The sequence below is a fragment of the Cryptomeria japonica genome, chromosome 2, assembly GCF_030272615.1.
Source record: "Cryptomeria japonica chromosome 2, Sugi_1.0, whole genome shotgun sequence".
Taxonomy (NCBI): domain Eukaryota; kingdom Viridiplantae; phylum Streptophyta; class Pinopsida; order Cupressales; family Cupressaceae; genus Cryptomeria; species Cryptomeria japonica.
The window spans coordinates 662,939,899-662,958,878 of NC_081406.1; the positions used below are offsets into that span (position 1 = coordinate 662,939,899).

Below are 18,980 nucleotides of genomic sequence, written 5' to 3' on the forward strand. Positions count from 1 at the left end.
CTCCCCCGATTGCTCGCACATGCTTCACTCGCACAGCGGGCTTGCCTGGAGGAAATTGCTTGCGAAGAACGATGCCAACAGATCCTCCTATAGTATGAAGAAAACAACCATCGTTGGGAAGCGCAACAAGATGGCATGCGATGGGACACTTGAACCTTGAGCCGTACGGGGCGGAATAAAGAACACTCATTGTAATAATTATGTCATATTGTTGACATAGACTTGTATCCCACAGGATGAATGGATAAAAGTGTTCTACTTTTTATATGTCGTTGTTATATATAAAGCTGTATGGGAATTAATGCCCAATACATTGAATAAAGACAAAAATAAGCAAGAGTATATAGATGAACGTGCAGTAGCCTGACGTGCCTTGATCCTTGAACACCAAGCGGAAAGGCGACAGAGGTATAAGCGAAGGGAGGAGGAACGCTCCGAAGGGGACGGTGAGGCCGACGGCCACCCACGGAGTTGGGAGGAGTTACTTGCGGAAACCCGCCGCAGGATAGAGTGTACTAAAACTTAGTTGAGGGACTCGAGGGACTTGTCATGCACACCAGAGGCTAGGGAAACTCCATGGAGTGGGGAGGAGGCAAAGGAGGGAGAAGACACCGGGGCTGCCAGGAGTGTCGGAGGGATACCGGGGCACGACGGTCAAGCACCTCTTATAGGATCTAACCCATCCGGAGTAGGACAGCAGCCACCAGTAGTAAAAAGACAAGGCATGGTGCAAAAACAAAAACTTCCAAAGTTCCATGGGGGCAGGAAAGAAGACCCTGTCCGCCATTGTCGCACTTGTGAAACAATTTGGGGAGCGAATGGTGTTACCGATCCAGACGAGTGGGTAACACAGTTTCCCGCAACCCTAAGGGGCGTGGCCATCGACTGGTTCTTCGATACGGAGAAGGCTAAAATTAGCACATGGCCTGACTTGAAGAAGGAATTTCAAGCGGAGTTTCGTCTCCTAAGAGACGATAATGAGATCGTAGCCGAAATTTACGGCACGAAACAGAGGAAGAACGAGACGGTTCGAATCTACAGCCGGCGGCTCAAAGAGCTGCTAGGAAAAATGGAGAACCAACCCACAGACGGATTGAAAAAATGGTGGTTCGTGGAAGGTTTGAAGACGTCTCTTAGACAGAAAATGAAGATCGTACCTCCCTCTTCATATATCGACGCCTATAATAGGGCAATGGATTTAGAAAGCGAGCAGAAGACGTCCAAGAAAAAGAAAAAGAAAAAGAAATCCTCGTTAGACGACGATTCCTCTTCTGACAAAAGCAGTAGTAGTGATGACGAGTCTAATCGCAAGGTACGGGCTCTCCAGAAAGATATGGAGCGAATGATGAGAGAGATGAAGGCGACCAAAGGAAGCACAAGCAGAGCCGACGAAGGGGATTTATGGTGCACGGATTGCCGCAGCGACAGACACACCAAGGGGTCTTGTCCGAAGAAAGCATTTTGTGATATTTGTTAGATTGCCGGGCACCTTACCAAGGAGTGTTCGTACAATATGAGGACCTGTAACCAACAGGTTCTCTTTATGGAACCGTCTGCGCCAGCCGACACGTCCCAGCCTGCGATCAACAACGCATCGTCTGGCGGCTATCGGAACAACAGGCGAGGAGGAAGAGGCAATAATAATAATACTAATAATAGAAGCCGAATCCAATACGACGCTAAAGGGTGGCCGATGATACAATGTCGGTGTTGCAACCAATGGAGGCATTTTGCCAGGGACTGTACGGTGGAGGAAGTGCCACAAAAACTTTGCAAGTGGTGCAGTTCAGGGGACCATGACGATGGCAACTGTCCGAAATCTGGAGTGAATTTGTTGAATGTAGAAACGGAGGATGTGCTTGCCATAACAAGATCCAAGACGAAAGCGGCCACTTACCTAGATCCTCGTACGGAAAAACGAAAGGCATTGGAGGCACGAGCGGAATTGGAGAAGGAGATGTCGACGAACAAGGACGCACACGGGCTTGCAGGTACTTCTCGCTCTGAAGCAGAAACAAATATTATAAACCAACTGCTACAGGTCGAGATACCCGTCAAAATGAAGGATCTCCTGGAAAGTATGCCACACTTGCGGACGACACTTTTGCAATCCGTACTGATAACCCCAGTCGGCCGACCAACACATGGAAGGGACAACCTTCGCAAGACGGCGACAAACCCATTAGCCTTGATGATCAACAATGGTAGACACCCAGTAGTGGTGGAAATGGGTATACTGGTCACCATCTTGACCGACACCATTGTCGACGACGGGTCAGGAGTAAATGTCTTGTCAGAGGAAACATGGAAAAAATTGGGCAAACCTTCACTCTGGCTGTCCACCTTTAATTTATTGGGAGCAGACCAACACGGCATCAAGTCGCTTGGCACACTCATGGCGTAGCCAGTGACGATCGGAACACAGCCGTTCGTCTTGAACTTTGTGGTCATCCCATTGAAGAAGAAGGGATATGATGCCATCCTTGGCAGAGGCTGGCTGGTGGTGGCAAAAGCAAACCACAATTGGAAAAAGAACACCTTGTCCATGGAAAAGGCCGACAGAAGATATATCATTGATCTCAAAACCCAACTGGTCAGTGAAGAGTTGGCATCAGAGTCAGAGTCCGACGGGGACGACGGTACGGATGAAGGGAAGGATGGCAGGGAACCAGATGACGAAGGCATCTTAGGAATTCAAGCCTGTTCTGAGGACGAGACGGATTCTTTGAGAGGGCTCTTCCATTGGCAAATGGAAGACTATGAATTATTGTACGGGTGCAATGTGCTGGAGATCGAAGAACTTGATGAGAACGAGTTCTCGCCAGAGTACGGACAATACAAGGAAGGAGATGCCCCTGTGGATGACGCACCAGCACACCAGTTCGACAAGAGTTAGCCCATAAGGTACAAGGAATCCGCACTTAAAATTACAAACCTTGGAGAAACTTCAGAATTGAAAAATATTCTGGTCAGCGACGACTGGAATCCGGTCTTGAAGACGGCGACGTTCAAAATTTTCACAGAGTACAAGGATGTGTTTGCCTGGACGTATAAAGACCTCAAAGGGGTACCACAAGAACTTTGTGTACACCGGATCCCTCTGGTTCTCGGAGCCATGCCTGTATGGAAGCGGCCATACAGGATGAACAAACATTATGCCGCTAGGGTAAATGACGAAATTGACCGCATGCTCGAAGTAGGAATCATCTTCAAGGTCCAGACCAGGGAATGGGTATCACCCATTGTGATATCCTTGAAAAAGGAGGCCAATCAGATAAGAATCTGTGTAGACTTCAGGTGTTTGAATGCTGTCACAATTAAAGATCCATTTCCCATACCATTCACAGACACCATCCTTGAGGAAGTAGCGGGCCATGAAATTTATGGATGGATTCTTTGGATATAATCAAATTTCCATTGCAGAGGAAGAAAAATTGAAGACCACCTTTGTCGTAGAAGATGGCGTCTATGCATACAATCGGATGCCATTCGGGTTGTGCAACGTGCCAGCTACCTTCCAACGGATAATCCTCCATATTTTCAACAAAATGTCCGTAGGAAACTTCAAAGCATTCTTGGACGACTAGTCCATTTACAGCATGGAAGAGGCACATCTCGCCGCACTTGGCGAATGCATGGAAAGATGCCGACGAGCCCGCCTCGCCCTAAATCCCAAGACATGCCGATTTATGGTGCCTCAAGGCAAGTTACTAGGGCACATCGTCTGCAAGGCCGGATTGAAGACTGACCCTGACAAGGTACGGGTCATTGTGGAGATGGAGGCGCTCGACGATGTCACTGGCGTCAAGTCATTTCTTGGACACATTGGGTATTATAGGCGGTTTATTAAGAACTTTGCCCAAGTATCATACCCACTTGATATGCTAACACATAGGGGGGAGCCGTACATCTGGGGGATGGCCCAAGAAGAGGCTTTCTAGGAGTTAAAGTCACGGTTGGTAGGTGCGCCAATCCTGACATATCCAGACTGGGACAAAGAGTTCCATGTACATGTCGACGCATCCAACTTTGCCATAGGGGCCACACTGGCGCAGGTTGGCAGCCACGAGCTGGACCACCTAGTGTATTTTGCAAGCCGACTCTTGTCAAAAGCAGAGAAGAATTACAGCACGACGGAGAGAGAAGCCCTCGGGATGGTATACTCCGTCCAGAAATTTTGACATTACCTATTGGCGACACCATTCACATTTTATGTGGATCACCAGGCGTTGATGTACTTGGTGAACAAGCCAATCATCCAAGGGCGGATTAGCCGATGGCTGTTGCTGTTACAAGAGTTTACATTCAACATCATTGTTAGACCTGGCAAGAGCCATGTCATCGCCGACCAGCTATCACGGATCAAGTTTGGAGAGCCGGCCGAAGGTGTTTACGAGGATTTTCCGGACGCCCATCTCTTCCGCATTGCCATCCTTCCTGCTTGGTACACAAGTGTGGGCGAATACCTGTCAACTTCAAAATTTCCTAAGGAAATGTCGTCAGGCGAAAGATGAAAACTTGTACTAAGAAGCAGAACGTTCCAACTTATAAATGGCCTTCTCTACAAGATGGGACTTGACCAGATCCTACGACGATGCGTCTTGGAAGAGGAAATCCCAGGAGTCCTGAGAGAAGCACATGAAGGGGTCGCAGGAGGACACATGGGACCGGACACGACGGCGAGGAAAGTCTTATGGTGGCCGACAGTGCATAATGACACTAGAGAATGGGTGACAAGTTGTGATACATGTCAACGTGTTGGATGACCGTTAAAGAGGGATTTTATGCCGCTCAACCTGTCGAATGCTCAAGAGTTGTTCAAAAGATGGGGGTTAGACTTCATTGGTCTGTTGAAACCAAACTGGGCCCGATGATGTAGATACATTGTCGTGGCGACCGAATACTTTACCAAATGGGTTGAAGCGAGGGCCTTGGCAGACAACTCCGTCGTTAGTACGACGAGATTCATTTATGAATAGATTATCACTCGGTACGGAATACCTATACAGTTGACAAGTGATAGAGGAGGGCACTTCGTAAACCACATTATCCGGCTGTTGACAACTGAATTCAAAATTTTCCATTCTCTATCAAGTCCGTACTATCCTCGGGCAAACGGCTAGGCTGAGGCGACCAACAAAATCAAGGCGTCAGTAATTTATAAGTCCTGCGGGGTTGAGAAGGAAGACTGGGAGGAGCGTCTACCGTCGGTACTTTGGGCATACCGAACAACTTACAAGGTAACCATTGGGCAGACACCATTCCAATTAATGTATGGCCAGGAGGCTGTGGTGCCAGTGGAATTCATGGTGCCAAGTCGTAGAGTTGCCATTGACAATAGGTTAGGCGACATGGAAAGCCTCCGGGAGAGACTATACGCCCTGAATAAGTTGGATGAAAGACGGACGATGGCACAGTGGGCGACGGAGACAGCTCAACAACGATAGAAAGCTTGGCACGACAAACATTTAAGAAGGATGCAGTTCACCCCAGGGCAATTGGTATTGAAGTTTAATGGTCGAAATGAAATTAAGCCAGGCAAGTTCAGGGTAAAATGGCTAGGTCCCTTTAAGATTCGCGAAGTTGGCGTGAACGGAGCCATCAACTTGTGGACGATGGACGGGATGGAGGTGCTTGATGTTGAAAATGGCTCCAAGTTGAAAATCTATCACCAACAGAGGCAAGAGACGAGGTCTGCCCAGGTGGACAGGTAAGTGCGGTCGTATGGAAATGACCGTACGGTAGGTCCGTACGACCCCGTATGGTGTCGTAGGAATTTAAAAAAAACAAAAACAAAAACCTTACGGTCGTATGGAATTGAGTTAAAAAAAAATCCGTGCGGTCGTATGGAAAAGGCCGTACGGTCGTACGAAATTGAGTAAAAAAATAAAATAAATTTTTACATACAGAAAAAAGTTAACGTTATTTTTTTTTGTCATTAAGTGTTTTATATGGCATGAATACTTAGGAAATTGCCAAGTTAGAAAATTGTCGGGTGATAGCCGTACAATCAAATCAGCCGTACCACATTAGCAAGGCAAATCCGTACAAAACGAAAGACAGTTAAGGCTCGAAACAGTTACAAATCGAACCCCAGACAAGGAATTTTTATTTTATTTTGATTAATGGCGATTGAACCTAGGGGATTGAAAAAGCTAGACTGGAGGAAGAAATTGCAGGAAAGAGAAGAGCAAACCAAGAAGGAAGCTAGAAAGAAACCTGCTGTAGCAATGGGTGACCAAGACAAGGGCAAAGCAATTGCACAGGATGCAGGAAAGGGAAGAGTTACGTAGGTCACCGCAGATACAATTCTATTCGAGGGTTTGGCTGGAACTGTGTGCAGGCAATGGTGGGAAAATGCCACGAGCCCGTCAGATATTGAGGTAAAAATTGAATTAACAAAAGCTAAGGTCCATGATGCTATTCAGATGCCCATTTTTAATATTAAGGAATTCGAACCCTGCCTACGACAAATGATTAAAACATATGATCCTGAACTTCGCACATCGTCATTCAATTTCCAGCACACTGACATCATTGTTTCATTTAACTCTGATGATTTTGAGAGAGTATTTGGCATTCCTGACAAGGGTAAAAAGATTGACAAAAAGGTAACAAAGTTGTTCGAGGAAAGAAGAACCCAGCTAATAAAAGAAATGTGTAGGGACAACTTGACTATAGAAGAATGGAGTTGCATCCTGGATCCAAAGGGAAGAGGTCTAAGGAAGACATTTTTAAAATCTGGCATCTGGCAATGTTTACTTGACGTAGTACAGAGCAGGATGACTGGCGCCAACAGAGCGTCGGACGCAGTAGTACCTATGATCGCATTGATGGCAGGACTCAGAAAGGGCACAGTGTATGATTGGGCCAGTCTACTGTCAGACAGAGCCCACGACTGTATGATGCTAAAACATAAAGTATTTTATTTGTCACATCACGCTATCGGATTATTTTTAGATTCCGTGCGGGTACAGGTGCCACCACACCGTAGAGGATGGCAGTCGCGGGATAGCATCAACTTCCTTAAGCCAGCTATATTTTATTGGTCAGAGCTAGATATTTTGACTATCGCCGAGGGACAGACTAGCAGGAAGAGGAGGAGACTGGTCCACGTAGTGGTGTCGGCCAGTGACACGGATTCAGAACGACATAGCACTAGTAAGAAGGAAAGTGAGGGGTCGGATGATTCAGAGGAAGATAGCACCTTCAGGCTTTCACAGACCGAGTAGCCAGTATCGCCGCAGGAGACCCCCACCACTCAGACAGTATCGTTGGCAAGTGTACCGAGGGGGCATTGTGGAATGCTTGGAGGGGGAGCTGGCAGGACCGGCCAGGTGGTATTTACTCCAGCATTCCTGACCGTCGGAGGAGAGGGAGGACCATTGGCATCATTTGGAGTCATAGTGGGTACCATCTCTAGCATCCCCATACTTGGGTTTGGTCAGATGCATCCTCGGCCTCCACCAGTCCAGCCATTGCCAGTCACAGCCAAGATGATGACACCAGCGAGTGCACCAGTACGCATGCCCGTCATCCTGACGGAACCTAGGACAGAGGAGGCCTAGAGGATGGTCGAGGAGAGGTCGGCAGGGGACGATGTCGATTCATGGCTAGATAGATATGCGGCTCTACCTTCATCCCCATGCAGGCAGGCACCACCCACATCTTCCTACCCTTGTATTCCTTCACCTCCAAGGGTTATCGACTTGGACAGTGGCACTAGAAAGCAGGGCGATAGAAAGACACTGCTGGTGGAGGAGGGGGCGGTATCACCGCAGCAGCAGCATCAGGTTGGACGGATTGGAGAGGGGCGACCTACTGCCATGGTGCAGTTCTTAGCCAGGATGGAGGAGGAGGTTCAGTTACTGGTTGCCTCGACAGTAGAGGAGTCTGTCAGACAACTCACTTTGCGGAGGCTCCTTGCGTTTGCTACATCTGGAGTAGCAGTGGCATTTCAGCAGTGTTTTGAGCAGCATGGATGGCCGATGCTTGATCTTCTAGAGATGCGAGTAGAGTGGCAGAGCTAGGAGGTGGCCGGAGGGAGTCAGACACAATCTGTGATCAGACGGATTGAGCAGGCTGTACGAGATAGGTATCTCGAGCTTCGAGAGACTCAGCTCAGGGCGGATAGGGCTCAGAAGGAGTTGGCCACTCGCATCCCTGCATTGGAGACAGAGTTAGAGCAGTAGCGCACCCATGCTAGGAGTATAGATGAGATCCTTGCCACCGTGAGAGGAGAATTGAGTGCCGTGAGGGCAGAGTTGGTAGTGCAGTCAAATGAGAGAGCCTCAGTAGAATCGAGAGTTGCTACCCTGGTAGCCGAGTTGGAGGCGAAGCATCAGGAATTGATGGAGGCAGTGTTTCGAGTGAGGAGTTCTCGGGAGCGACAGTTGTAGGCTGAGCAGGACCTCCGATACCGGACCGACCAGGTGTTACAGCTTCGGGAGCAGCTGGCAGTAGCAGCCCCAGCCCCTCCACCATCAGGGACGCCTCCCTTACCCCCTCAGTAGTTTGTGTGTAGTTGTTATTTTGTGGGGTTCGTAGTTGTTATTTGTTGTAGGCATATCATTCCCATTTTGTTGTCTTTCGTCCGGAGACGACATTTCTTTTTGGGGGGGATGATGTTGTCGGGTAATTAAGCAATAAGACATTTAATGTAATTAGAGTTAATGACGGCAGTTAACCCGTCGGTTGTCGACAGTTGACACCGGGTAACTGACTGGTCACCTTTATATATTAGCGAGTCCTTGGTCATGGGGACAGAGTTAGTATGGTCATTGTCATTGTACTAACATTATTATGAATCAATGAAGATCTGAGTTTCTTTATATTCTGTCATGATGTATTCTGTCATGTCTATTATTTCTGCAATGCATTGAATTACACTTTATTGGCAAAACAACATATTGCAGCACAACCCCAAGTTGCTTGAGTTTTCGCTCCTAGTATATTTCTCCAGTGTATATCTTGTGTCATTCATGCTTGTGTATCATTTTGCTTATTCCTTGTCTAGCTGGTCATTGCTTCCATGCTTTTTTTATTAAATAAAATTATGTTTTGAGCTGATTCCAAGCTTACTGCTTGATTTACAGCAACAGATCATAGTATATTTAGGCAATACATGTAAGAACAGCAACATACTTCTCTTATCGTACATCAATAAGTTTGTCTACAGTAAAAATCAAATATTGGTGGTTGCAGATAATTGGATGAAAACTGATTTCAGCAGTGCAGGCATGGATATGGGCATGTATACATTGCAAGTTGAATATAGATGTAGATGGCAGTCCGCAGATGTAACAAGTGTCAATTTTTAGCTTATGTAGCTTTTCACAAGAAAATTGCATAGAATTAGCATATAACCAAATTGAAAATCCATGTTTAAGAATTGTATAATGGAAAAATCATATCAATTAAGATAATGTGCTATACCAGAACCAAAACCACCTACTTCCTTGTGCATCAGCCAGCTCTGAGTCACTCTCATACTTTAAATGTAGCTTACTCATCTTATTATCCTGTGTGTAAAACACAAGATTTTGTAAGGAAGTACAGCCATTTGCAGATTGGTTTCCTTAGTCACCTTCTTAAACTGCACGGAGTACATGCTCCACTGGTGGTTTTACTGACAATGTAAAAATGATCTAGTAAAAAAAAAAGGTTATTCTACTTTAATTGACAGTGGCTCCTAGCATGTGCCAAAGTAATTCACTTATATTGTATACTGTATTCAATTTCTGAGTCACAGCTCACGACTTGGGAGAAATGTCTTGATGTCCTAAGCAGGCAAATACTCTTAGTAGTCTCAATTGTAATGATTTATTATTGAAATTTAAATGGGTCTGTTGCACAAATTTTTCAAAATTTTTGTTTGTGTACTATGTATATGTATGTATCTATGTACATGTGCACACGTGTATGGGTACATATGTATTTATGTAGGTATGTATTATGTATCAGAATTGAAGTTCTCTTAGTGGTCCAATCTTTGAAATCATTTGCACTTCTTGACATTTATATCATGATTCTATTGAGTACTTGTGAGAAAAATGTGCTAAATTATCCAAAAGAAAAAATGAAGAAATGTGCTGTATTTAAACTCAAAATTTTGAAGTTTTTTATAACAGGCTAGTGAAATCTGATTGTGTTTGTTAAGAGACAATAATTAGCACTTCTTTTTTCAGGGATTTTCAAGAGCAATGTCAGGAACAGTCTCATCATACTTGCCTGAATTTGTTTCGGTGGATGATAAAATTTGGGCTGTCAAAAACATTTCAGAGGGTGAGTCAGAAATTTGGTTGAAGATGGGCCATTCATAATCATAATAGTTGTTTCATATTTATTGAATGTTAAAGCATGTAAACTTTACTAAACTTTATTCACTTAAAAACCTTAAGATTGCATGCCAATCTAAATCATACACAGGAGCTAACTCTTTAGAGGTTTTAGTATTGATGCTTACCATCTAACTTTTGTAAATCGCTATTCACTTGAGAGGCTTGTCTATGGTATTTTTCAATGTGCATTTCTAAACTGGGATAATTAATGTCATAGTTTCTCAAGCTTTTCCAATCCTTTTCTATTAATGAATAATGTTTATGTGTGTATGTGTGGATGCACGTGTCTACATGAACATGCATGCATGCACACATGCACACGCGCGCGCACACGCACACACGCACACATCTCTTGAACTTATAGAAACATTATACATTTTAGGTGTTATCGAGAACAAACGTGCTGATATACACACGTGCTAATATCTCTACAAGAACTCAAGGGATCCAGTATTTGCATTGGTCCTAGACTCCTATGGCATTTCTTAAAATATTCCTATCTTCCTTGCATGTTAGCATCACCATGCAAATCACCAAATGGAAATTCTTACATGCTTTTCAAAAAATGTTTGAAACAAGTATTAGTTAAGGCAGTCAAAGGATCCAAAGCAAGACACACAATGAAAAATACAGGCAGATAAGGTTATTAAGATTGCTTATGCCCTTTAATTTAATATTCTCATTGGGGTGAACACGTATCCTCAACAAACAGATTCTGATCTTGTAAACATGCAAACTCATCATGCAGACTTTAGTTTCATCTTGCATAAGCCTTCAAGGAATTTTCTGCATAACTGTTGTAAGGCCTGACCAAATGTCTGTACTGTTGTCAGCTCATATATATTTCAATGTTTTATCAATAAAAATGTGTTAGCCATTAATAATTTTTTAAAAGAGCAAGTAGTGATGGTGACATATTGTATTAACAAGATAGTACTTATGAAAGGGAAATACAATCATACTTATCTAGTGGCATAAAGCCAGAGCTGGGTCATGTAATATCAAAAGAAACTAACACAAAGGGGAGCACACACATGAAAGCAAATTTGCCTAGGTGAAACAAACCCGTGTTATCAATGTGTCCATAGTTGCTTCTTAATCCTTTTGTTGTGAAAGCCTGAGAAAATTATTGGGGTGCTAGGAAGATTTTACTTTGGTGTGAGAGGCATTGATGGAATTTGCAACATCTCTCTCTTTCATTCTTGGTTATTGAAGTCAACTTCCATATTGATTATGTTGGATGAGCAAAAGGGGTGATCGTGTGATTGTAGCAAATTTCCATGGCAGAAAGCAATATTTGTTGCATTTGCAAGGTGTATCCATTCAATGCTTAAGTGTGTCCACTCAATGATCCCACCTCTAAAGGCAGGTCTCTTATGCGTTCCTGCTAGGGCTTGGACATTGGTGTATCTCAAGAGGGACAGATTGACCTGCCTATGATTTGGCAGCCTTGCTTGAGGCAGCAGAAAGGTCAAGGATCAAATAACCTTCTAGTTTCTGCTTAAGCTAACTCTTAACTAACATGGCCGTTGTTTGGGAGGGGAATGTGTCAGTGACCTATAAGGGTTGCCACATTAAATAGGGGAATGTGGAAGTTGTTGGCTTTGCCCACTCTTGGTTTGGGCACATTTTTACCCAACTCACAATTCTTTGGGTCAGTACTAGCCTTTGGGATGGATGTTTATGGTTTTGTTTGTCATAGTAAAAAAATGCTTCGAACAATCTATTGGCACTGGAATCAACTTGGATTTGAGTTAATTTTACCACATTGATTTCATAATTGCTTGGATAAGCCATGTGCCATTTCCAAAAGTTTCCACCCAAAATAATCTGAATCTTATCCAATCCTAAAGATGACTCGGGTTTGTAGTTGATTTTGGCATGACTCGTACTAAAAAAATGGGGCTATATCTAGTGAATTTAACAATGTAGATTATTATGAGTGCAATGTTCAATTTTTGTAGACATTTAGACAATATGACTTAAGGAGAAACTGAGTGAGCTCCTCTAATCATTCTTGTAATCTTGGACATGGTTGGGACAACGTTTATTTACGCAATCACCCATTCTAACAAAAAATACTTGATGCATACTTGTTATTTAATGGCAAACATAGCATAACTTGTCATTGTTTATTTCTGATACCTAGGAGAACCATAATAGATTAGAAGAATTATTTTCTTATGTAATAGCCAACATATGTACCTAAAGATTCGCTCATATTTTGGTTCATCAAATATGAATGCCCATACTTTTATTTGTTGGAAGGTGCACCCTTCATCCCCTTGGTTGTTCAGCACTGCCCTTAGGGATTTGCAACATGGCTTAACCGCCTCCTGTTGTTTGTTTATCTCTCGTGTTTGTATTAGGCATTAATAGGTTGATCTTTTGGTATAATGACAAACCTTGGCTACCAATTGGTATCAAAGCTTGGTTCTTGAAAAGGCTTAATCAACTTAAGTAGATCTTGGATAAAGAAACATGGCTTGTCAAGAAGGATTCTTCTCAAATAAAGCCCCTTTATTTGATGGTACTAATTATGCTTTCTATAGTATTAGAATGGAGAGTTATTTGTCTTCTTTGGGGTTTGATGTATGGATGTCTATTGTAAATGGTTATACAATGCCTACAACTCCTTTAACTGATCTTGCTGAACAAAGAGAGCATGGAAATAATGCAAAGGCAAAGAATGCAATACTTTGTGGTTTATATAATAGTTTGTTTGTTAAAGTGATGCATTGTCAAACAGCTAAAGTGTTCTGGGATAAACTGAAGCGTACCTATGAAGGTGATGCCAAAGTGAAGCAAGCAGAGTTACAAAAATACAAGGCAAAATTTGAAGGGTTAAAGATGAAAGAAGAAGAGCAGTTTGTTGATTATTTCCTTAGGGTTGATAGGATAGTGAATTCAATTAAAGGTCTCGGAGAAGACATGAAAGATTCCGTAGTTGTTTAGAAGGTTTTGAGATCTTTACCTTCGAGATATGATACTAAAATCTCTGCAATTGAAGAACCCAGAGATCTTGATAAAATTACGATTGATGATTTATATGGCATTTGATATGAGAACTGTTGGTGAAGATACATTTAAAAGAGAAGCTGCATTTAAGGCTACAAAGAAAGCAAAGGAGATAAGTTCTGAATTAGAGTGTGATACTGATGAAGAAGTTATGAATCTTATTAGAGAATTTTTAAAGGGTTCTAGCAAGTACAAAGGGTAGCTGCCTTTTAAGTGCTTCAATTGTGGAAAGATTGGGTTCTTTGCTGCTAAGTGTCCTTATGGCAGAAATGATAAAGACGATGAAGAAGACTTTAAGAAGAAAAATAGAGGTTAGTTTCATTACAAGCAACAAAATTCTTCAAAGAACAAGAAAAACTTGTATATCAAAGATGAAGATATCACACATTCTAAAGACAGCAATGAGTATGAGTCTGATGTTGACAAATGTGAGACATTATTCATGGCTGTTGGGTCAATTACTGAAGATCAAAGTAATGATGTTTCATATGATGTTGAAGAAGGAGAGATAGACTTTGAAGGTGAATTGTTATGTGGCTTAGATGAAATTAGAAGATTGAAGAAGGAGAACAACAAACAAAAGACCTCTGCATTGGAAGAAAATGAAGTATTGAAGAAAGTAATCAAATGATTATCACTTTGAAAGCTGAGGTTGAGGAGGCCAAGAAAGGAGAAGAGGTAATTTCTCAATTTTTGTTGAAATCTAAAGAATGTTTGATATTAGAAAATAGAGTAGTGGCTTTACAAAATGATCTTGAACAATTCAAAAGTGAGCCTTAAGGAAGATTAAAGTTTGTGAAGAGTTCTAATATGTTGGATGAAATGTTAGCCTGTCAAAGGGTAAACAAAAACAATTCTGGTTTGAGTGATGAAGGTCAAAGCTCTGGCACAAGTAATTCTTTCAACAAGAATGTCAATGATAATGGTTTTTTTAAAGTCCAAAGGCAGAAAAGGTATCCACAATGGTTTCCTCCTACCAGAAGAGTCGCAGTTAACATATTTTTTCCCTATTTTTATGGTTATTGTAACTTCTGCAATTATTTTGGTCATAAAGCAATTAAGTGTAGAGTTATATCAAGAAGGAGAACTAACTTCATTAGTAGAAATTCTTTTGATTCTTTAAACGATTTCAGTGTGATTTGTTATACATGTCAAATATTTGTCAAATTGCAAGATAGTGTAATATGATTTTTGCAGTATAGAGAAGGAATGGAAGCAAGTTCTTGAATGGCCTTGAAAGTTTCAAGAAAGAAACAGAAAAAGTGTGGAAGAAGGAAGAAGGAATTCTAAAAAGCCCATGATTGTTTTGACTGCTTTGCATGCTAAAAAGCTGAATCTATGGATAATATACCGTGGCTGCTCTAATCACATGACAGATGATAAAAGTAAGCTGACCAAGTTTACTAATCGGAATGGGTGAAATTTGGAGATAGATCTTCTGTTCAAGTTCGTGGTAAAGGTTCTTTGAGCATTAATTGTACTTGAGAAACACATAATGTTTGGTATGTAGAAGGACTAAAATATAATTTGGTAAGTGTTAGTCAAATGTGTGACAATGAATACTTCGTAATCTTTAATGCTCAAGGATGTGAAATCAGAAATGTTAAATCAGGAAAGTTAATTGCTGAAGGGAAAATAATAGAAAGCAATGTTTATGATCTCAGAGAGGTAAAAGGTAAAAATGTTTGTTGGGGCAAGTTGATGAAAGTTGGCTTTGACATAGACAAGAGCTTGGGGTTTGTGGATTGTGTGTGTGTTGTTGCATACAATCTTGCAAGGATTATGAGGAGAAATGAGCAATTAAGTTGTACGGAGATATTGTTTAAAATGCCAAAACTTGTGAGCAATAGCCTGTAAACAAATTTTGAATGTTGAGTGCCATGAGTTTGTTGATGAACTATTTGAAGAGAATCTGATTGAGTGCAAGATGCTGTAAGTATACAAACTATTTGTTTGACAAATCAAAACAGAATTGTAAGTGCTTATTGATCAATTGATTCAGATTGTGGATATTATCAGCAGTGATACATTATAATCCATTTGATGAAATTGCCCTGAGTTTTTGTAAGGAGGACTTCGGAAAGTTGCAGACATTACAAAAACTGTATAAGTTTTTGATAGTTGATTGATAACCTTGTGGAGTATAAAACTGATTTATTTTTCTGAAGACTCATAATTTTCTTCTTGTAACAAATTGTTCATATGTATCTGATGTTGTGATATTCAGATTTAAAGTCAGTGACTATCTTATTTGTAACATTCTTATGGTTGGTGCCCCAAGGATGCTGAGTTGGTGCTCAGTTTGTTAAGTTGAGATTTTGTAGGAGTTGGTGCTCTTAGACAAGGAGTTTGGTTATTCCTTAGGGTTGGTGCCCTAATACGTTGTACACATTATTGATTTGTGAGGCTAGATTAGGACAGTAGATCCTAGCAGCACTTTGCACTGTGGTTTTGGCTTCTTTGTTTCTTTGAATTTGTTCACGAGAAAGCATCTGCTCAGGGGGAGTATTTCACTGCTATATCTTACATCCCTGGGTGGTGAGGTTTTGTAGTTTTTCACCAGTTGTCATTGATGTCAAAGGGGGAGAAATTGATGAAGATTTTTTCCAGATTTGTTGCAAATTTGGTTTTGCAGATGCTTTGATTGTTGTTGAGGGGGAAGCTTTGTTGCAAATTTTAGATGTTGATACAAATTCAGTTTTGATTTTGTTTTCAGATTTTGTTTTTAGATTATTGTGTTGATTCTTGTGTGGATACAGATTGAACAGGTTGAAATGGAGTTTTTGACATCAATGCCAAAGGGGAGATTGCTAGAAGTTTTTATGTTTGTAATTGATATCAAGTTAAGTGACCTAATACTTTGTTAACTGTTAAGTTGATATTTAGTAGGAGTTGGTGCTCCCAGACAAGGAATTTGGTGTTTCCTTAGTGTTGGTGCCCTAATACTTTGTACACATTATTGATTTGTGAGGTTGGATTAGGACAATAGATCCTAGTAGCACTTTGCATTCTGGGGTTTCCATGTATTTCTTGTGTATTGGTTTTTACATGTGGTTGCATTCTTTTCAATTCTAATTTTAAGTTTATATAGAACACTTTAATTGATTAAGGATTTGAAATTTTATCTACTACTAATTCACCCCCCCTCTCTCAGTAGTAGAATTGTGTTCTACAATTGGTATTGGAGCTTAGGTCACGTTCTTGAATCCCTCGGTCGTGCTGGTGGGGAATTGTTGGAAGGTACCGCCCTTCGTCCCCTTGGTTGTTCGATGTCGTCCTTGGAGATTTGCGACATGGCTTAACCTCCTCCCATGGGTTGTTTATCTCTGGTATTTGTATCGGGCGTTAATAGGTTGATCTTTTGGCGCAATGACAAACCTTGTCTAACATCATTGGCCACATGAGGGCATCAACTTCAGAGTTACAACCATAATGATTGTGCATTTGAGCTAGCTCTCATAGAAACAAAACTGAGTGATATTGCAATTTTAGAGGCTATTTTGTGCTTTATTACCAACTACTCATGAAATCTTCTTTCGTAATGTAAGGCACATAAAATAAAATATATTATGGTAAATGAAGTTGCCTTTGTGTGTTCATGCATGACAGCGTCTTCTATTTGTTCAAGCTTGGGTCCATGCATGTTGTGTTACTCCTCCATATTATGATTGTTGGAACTTCCATTCTACATACGAGGAGTGTGATAAATACCCTTAAAAATCATAATTATAATAACTAGGATGAACTCATTGCTGTAGTAGAACATTTTGAATAGCTGATCATATAAGTGTTATTCAATTTTCTATTGAGAGACATGGGATTATATTCTCCATTTCAATACAACTTATAGACTTAAAGTTCATTTAATCATGTATGTTTTGGTTTTGTTTGTCTTTAATTATATTTTGTGGCTATCACTTTTTGAGTTTGTTACGAGGATTGGTTGTATTAAATTTGTTTTCAGAAATATGCTGGGACTAAATATTTTAGTCTTATAATTTTTCATTGAGTCCCTCTTAGTTTGCTCACTTAGGTTCCTTTTGCCTCTGTTTATAACCAATTTGAGAATTTTTTGCATGAGCCTTCATTTCTATGTTATTAAAGCCAAAAATATTCTCAACTCTATGAACATTAAGTATGGGATGTTTTCTATGTATTTCCCATGTTTTGTTGAGGTTGCAAACTTTTGGGGTTTCCCTTGGTGCCATAACTTTCACTTGCTTCTCAACATCTCTCTCCATTTGCCTTAGAAGGTTTTTATTGTTGGAGTGTCAAACTTCTTCCTTCACTGATATCGCTTCCATCGCATCCATGATCCTTAATAATTTTCACTAAAATGCCTAAGTTCTTTGTTTTTTGCCGGGTAGTTAGGTTTCACCTTCCCAACGTACCCCTTCCATCTTTGCCCCGCCATCTTAGTCGTTGATAAAAGAATTTCCCAAAGTGTTTTTTACAAAGAAGTCAAACCATCCCTAAACAAGATACCTCATTTGGTTCCTCCTAGATTCTCAATCTTCAACTTGTCTTCATTAAGTATTTGTTAAAGTTAGGGTTGTGGACTTCCCTTCTCTTGTGTATCCCTTTCATACCTTTCGTGATTCCCAAAACCTTGTCAATCCCTTTGCTTTTCTTTTTAGAGTCATATTTCCAGCCTTCCACTTTATGTTGGTGCTTGTCACAAGGTACTTTCGACCTTCGATCCTTGACATTCTATAAACTTGAAATTTTTTTTTTGGATTGCCCTTTTAGACTTCGTCCATTCCACATACCTCTATAGTATGAGTTCCCCACCACTTCCAACTCTTGACACCTGTTGATGTGTCTTTTGTACACGACCAAGCACAAAATAAAATATCTAAAGGTACCTTATCCTCTCTTGAACAAAGTTCCCGACTGCTGAAGATCTCCCCGAAGGATCAGTCAGAGTAACTCCAAGGTTCTGTTATGTAGGATCTCTACGTGTGGATAAGCTCTTTGTGGTATGATGTGATTTTGCTGGAATCACAAGGGGACTTACACTTGATGGCTGAACGTCTGATTCGCTTTGAATATTACTGGAACATAGGATTTCACTAGCCTATATTTTTTGAAAAAAAGGAAAAAAGGATGAGGGTGAGGGAAGGATCTAATTCTGACACTAAGAATGTAGGAGCAATGATTGATCTTTGATGAAATTATAACTAAGTCTTGTTTTGACATCCCAGGACCATCTCCACAAGATTAGTGCGATCTTCGGAGGAAAGCTTTATGATGTTAAGATCATCGCTGCAGGCATAGACACCATCAGGCTGATGCATATCAGTGAAGAAGCGACAATTGAAGTTAAGCTTAAGCTGAATGATTCCAGTTGACTACACAAGGCAAGTTTGCAATCAACAAATTGCTAGTAGTATGGATATACAAATTTCACCATCAATCAAACACATTTCTTCCACTCATCTAATAACATGAAATCAAATCTGAGAAGTATAGAGACCATGCAAATTGTTGAATCGACCCATACATTTCACCATTTCCTCAATGAAGTTTTACAAGCCTTTTACACCAACATCTTGGCAACAATCTTTGCCTTCTCTTTCTATTCTACTCTAATTGCTATACTATTAACTGACTTATTCACTA

General features: G+C 41.2%; 1 protein-coding gene across 2 annotated transcripts in view; it reads left to right on the forward strand.

Annotated features, from left to right (window-relative positions):
* The window catches only part of LOC131061536 (carbon catabolite repressor protein 4 homolog 4), a 145,802-nt gene that overhangs the window by 26,373 nt on the left and 100,449 nt on the right, over nt 1–18,980 (forward strand). For both annotated transcript variants that reach the window (XM_057995282.2, XM_057995278.2), the window contains exon 2: nt 10,188–10,284. In XM_057995282.2, coding sequence (XP_057851265.2) covers nt 10,203–10,284 — 82 coding nt within the window. In that variant the 5' untranslated portion in view covers nt 10,188–10,202. The remainder of the gene's footprint in view (nt 1–10,187; nt 10,285–18,980) is intronic.